At 48.5% G+C, this 4,842-nt stretch overlaps 1 protein-coding gene across 1 annotated transcript; it reads left to right on the top strand.

The window, feature by feature from the left end:
• Positions 1-210: 210 nt before the first annotated feature.
• Positions 211-2,379, top strand: adra2c (adrenoceptor alpha 2C). The gene has a single exon (XM_043703621.2). It carries the CDS (start codon positions 211-213, stop codon positions 1,474-1,476), a length of 1,266 nt encoding a protein of 421 aa, XP_043559556.2. The 3' UTR covers positions 1,477-2,379.
• The last annotated feature ends 2,463 nt before the right edge of the window (positions 2,380-4,842 follow it).

Below are 4,842 nucleotides of genomic sequence, written 5' to 3'. Positions count from 1 at the left end.
AGGGGGGCTGCAGTCCAACTCTTCACGGACAGAGAGAGAGAGAGAGAGAGACAGAGGAAAGAGGAGCGAGATGATCATTTGGGAATTGGAATCGAGGACAATGAGGAGGAGAGGTCTACCCTGACCAACACCTGCCCCAGCGGACTGTGTGTGAGTGTGTAAGGGACAGAGGTTGGTGGTGGTGGGGGGGGGGGTGGGGGGGGGGGAGAGATGGGGGCGCTCAATGCCACCGCCTTCAATGCCTCAGCGCGGCCGGAGACCGGCCAGTACTCGGCCGGAGCCGTGGCCGGCTTGTCCGCTCTGGTGGGCTTCCTGATCCTGTTCACCATCGCGGGCAACACCCTGGTGGTGATCGCGGTGTTGACGAGCCGGGCTCTGCGGGCCCCCCAGAACCTGTTCCTGGTGTCCCTGGCCAGCGCGGACATCCTGGTGGCCGCCCTGGTCATGCCTTTCTCGCTGGCCAACGAGCTGATGGGCTACTGGTATTTCGGGGCGGTGTGGTGCGATGTCTACCTGGCCTTGGACGTGCTGTTCTGCACCTCGTCCATCGTGCACCTGTGTGCCATCAGCCTGGACAGGTACTGGTCCATCGTCAAGGCGGTGGAGTACAACTTGAAGAGGACTCCGGGCAGGATCAAGGGCGCCATAGTCAGCGTGTGGCTCACCTCGGCCATCATCTCCTTCCCCCCCCTCATCTCCACCTCCCGGGTGGTGGAGCACGACCAGCTCCGGCCCGCCTGCCGCATCAACGACGACACCTGGTACATCCTGCTGTCGTGCGGCGCCTCCTTCTTCGCGCCCTGCCTCATCATGCTGCTGGTGTACCTCCGCATCTACCGGGTGGCCAAGCACCGGACCCGCAGCCTGTCGGTGAAGAGGAACGGCGCGGACGGCCCCTCCCAGACCGAGGAGGCGGCCGCCAGCAGAGCCGCCTCCCTCAAGGAGGCGGGAGGCGAAGGGAGTGCTGCTCCCGGCAGCGGGCTAGCAGCAGCAGCAGCAGCAGGAGGGGAGCGCCAGAATGGCCACTACTGCTCAGCGGCGGAGCCCGACGACAGCTCCGTCTCCAAGACCCCCCCTTCCAAAAAGGAGAGCTCCAAGAAGGACTCGAGCCTGAGCCGCCAGCGCCTCTCCCGCTCCAGCAGCCGCTCCTTCGATGTGTTCTCCACCCGGAGGAAGAGGAGGGGCAGCCGCATGTCCAGGAGCAAGGCCTCCCAGGCCCGGGAGAAGCGCTTCACCTTCGTGCTGGCCGTGGTGATGGGGGTGTTCGTGCTCTGCTGGCTGCCGTTCTTTCTCAGCTACAGCCTGTACGGCATCTGCCGGGAGCTCTGCGAGGTCCCCGAGACCCTCTTCAAGTTCTTTTTCTGGATTGGTTACTGCAACAGCTCCCTCAACCCGGTCATCTACACCATCTTCAACCAGGACTTCAGGAGGGCGTTTCACAAAGTCCTCTTCAAACCCAAGAAAAGGACATTTTAATTCAGCCTCTCCTCCCCCCTCCCCACATACACTGATGCCCCCCATTCTTTGGTTTTCAAACTGTCTCTGGGTCTGAAAATGTACATAATCTATATGCTGTATGTATGGATTTATCATAAAGGTGATGTCTCCATGTCCTACCAGATCACAGGATTGCTGTCTCATTTGAGCAAGAGGACTGGTGGTGTTCTGTTTCATTCTGCCGAGCAGGAACTCCACTCTGTATACTGGCTGTCAGCAGCCAGCTCAGAGTCAGTCCCTAAACTGAGGAGATCTTCGGAATCCCCTGTTTGCTTTTACTGCTGATGCTTTAACCTGAGGGTCACCATGCCTCAGGCGAGGGGGAGAGGTTGAGAAGGAGAGTCCTTCACGGTAAACTCAGCTGGTGTGGGAATTGAACCCATGCATCACTCTGCATTGCAAACTGTGTTTTATATATTATATATATATATACATTCTCTCTCCATATATACATGTACAAATACTTATTGTTTGGTTTGATTATATATGATGATGGTTCGATTTTATAAGTATCCAACCAGCCAAACGTGAAAGAGTTAAATTCTAACTAACATTTAGTTCTGATATTTTCTTGTGCCAAATGTTTCGCAGTTACAATATGTAATACTTAGCTTTCTTCCTTCCCCCCCCCCATTCAAATTCGTACCTGGCAACATGATACTGTTTAAATTTTTTAATCGCCAAATATGTGGATTGATTTCATTTTTATTGTTGATCGTCATCACTGAATTCTTTGTGCGAGATTGCACTTTCAGCAACACCTGTCCGTCTGATTTGAATTCAACGATTTCTTCGTGACCTGCAGTGAAAGCAAGAATCTCTAATAAAAAGACAATTCTGTGGTTAGAAGTTTGGTGTGCAGCGCAATGTTAACCTAGGGTTCCCTCCCTGCCGCCCCCCCCCCCCCCCCCCCCCTCCCCCCCCCCCGATGCTGGGTATTTCCAACATTTTGTTTCGCTTTCTGACTAAATCTGAATGCTCAATTTTATTAATTCTTCTTATCTGCAGCTCATGAATCTAAAGTAATCCCTGTAGAGTTCTGGTTTTTTTAATGCAAAGTCATACATGGCACTGTGTTGTATTGTAATCTCTTCCCAATGGCATTTCTTCATCTATTAGGCTGCAATTGTGAGAGAAATGCTCTGATACGTTTTGCAGTTTCAGCTGATGCCTGCATATTTGGCCACCCTGTTGTTAAATTTGTGTTGGAACAGGCACTGTGAGCAGTGGAGCTAACACTGAGTCCACCTGGACTTAACTCTCAAGAAAATAAGGACCTTGTGTTATTGTGTAAAAGATTGTCAAATAGATGAAAGAAATGAAGGAAGAGAATTTTGCACCGTTTAGAAGATCAGAGTATCATCTTCCATCTAGAAGATGAAATCTCTGCATGAAAGAGAATAAATACAAAGCAAAATCTTTCAAAACAGTGGTCCTAACATGTAACAGTGAAAGATGGGTGAGAATAATTGTGTCCATAGGGAAATTCAAAAACCTGTGAATTCAGTGGTGCTTCCAAAACCATTGGCAGGAGTTCATTGTCATTTTTCTTTATCTCTGATAACCGATAGGCCCCGGTAACAGAAGCATCGTGGAAACAACATTGGGTGTTGTCCTGACACTGAATTAAGGGGGAGGGAGATGAGACAGTTAATGTCTTTGGGGGAGGAGGTTGATTGCTTAGAACAAAAGGTTAATCTGGATTGCTGCGCATTCCATCCCACAAGCACTCCTGCTAAAATAAAATGCTCGCATTTCTTGCTTTCGGTTGTTCTCATCTCCCTTCCTCTCAGAATTCCAGTTCCTCGCCTTAGGAAAACCATGCAGGAGATGTTAAATTCAAATCTCCGTCAAACGATCAGGATTAGCACCTCAGTAACATTATAGTAACGTGCTTTCACCAGGGCAGGGTCTCAAACGTGATGCAGTTAACTAGACAGAAGATGGGTGGACTATGAGTGTTGCAAATTTGATTAGCTATCAGTCCCACACAGCGCCTGACCATCCCCATGGGAGATCTGATGCTAACCAATATTTCAAGGAGTGAGTGGTCAACCTTTAGAGAAGGACTATCCAGGAGACAGTGGGAATAGTCACTCATGACTCGGGTACAATTGTAACGTTTAAAAGACATTTGGATAGATACATGAATAGGAAAGGTTTGGAGGGATATGGACCAGGAGCAGGCAGGAGGGACTAGATTAGTTTGGGATTATGTTCGGCATGAACTGGTTGGTCCAAAGGATCTGTTGCTGTGTGACTCTATGATTCATTCAAATGGAAAGTTGATTGTTTTTAGAAAATAACATTTCGGTATACAGTTCAGGAGTGATCTGTGAACATTTTGAATGCTTAACAGATTTGGGGGATTCTTTTTAAAGTTCTACACCATCAAGATTATCGCTCCTTCATGGTGATCATCTTACAGATGGAGACTAATTAATGTAATTAGTCAAAAACACCACCATTGCAGCTACCAGGAGAATGCAAGGCGAGATAATAAGCGTTAGTTTGTCCCAATTCTTGAGATGCTACGTTTGCAGGAACAATGCAGATGTAATAATAGGGCTGTTTAACCTTGGCGGCTGAAAGTTATGATTGCGGTCAGAATGGGAAGGAATTAATTGGTTGTATTCAGAAATGTGTAAGCCAGTGAGGTGCAAGTCATAATGAGAAAAGTTGGATTATTTTTCCTTACTCTGGCTAATGAACTGGTACAAGGGAAAAGCTTGAAAGGAGAATAAAATTCAAGTCCAGTAACCACAATATAATTAGATTTCTAGCTAATCTAGATACAGAAGAACTCAATATCTGGGAGAGAGTAAATGGATAAGGTGGAACACAGTCGAAATTAATTCAAGAAACAAAGATAAAGTGGTGGATAATAGACTGTCATAGAATCCCTACAGTTTGGAAGCAGGCCATTCATCCCATCCAGTCCACACTGACCCTCCAAACAGCATCCCATCCACCCCCACCCCCTCCGTAACCCTACGTTTCACAATGCTAATCCATCTAGCCTAAACAAAAATTGACAGAACCACAGATGTTGTAAATCAGAAACCAAAACAGAAATTGCTGGGGAAGCTCAGTAGGGCTGGCAGCATCTGTGGAGAGAAATCAGAGTTAACGTTTCTGCTCCAGTGGGGGTCCCGAGGAAGCGTCGCTTGACCCAAAACGTTAACTCTGATTTCTCTCCACAGATGCTGCCAGACCTGCTGAGCTTTTTCAGCAATTCCTGTTTTGGTTTCACCTACACATCCCTGGACACTATGGACAATTTAGCGTGGCCAATCCACCCTAACCTGCACATCTTTAGACTGTGGGAGGAAACCGGAGAATCCA

This window comes from Chiloscyllium plagiosum, unplaced genomic scaffold (genome assembly GCF_037043375.1).
Source record: "Chiloscyllium plagiosum isolate Xiang-an unplaced genomic scaffold, Cpla_swu_hap1 HiC_scaffold_2, whole genome shotgun sequence".
In the NCBI taxonomy this organism is placed as follows: Eukaryota; Metazoa; Chordata; class Chondrichthyes; order Orectolobiformes; family Hemiscylliidae; genus Chiloscyllium; species Chiloscyllium plagiosum.
The sequence above is the reverse complement of the archived record's forward strand: the minus strand, read 5'-3'. Positions and strand labels throughout refer to the sequence as shown.

Excerpts from the sequence above, each read along its gene's own strand:
- adra2c (XM_043703621.2), top strand. The coding sequence starts at position 211 with ATGGGGGCGCTCAATGCCACCGCCTTCAATGCCTCAGCGCGGCCGGAG.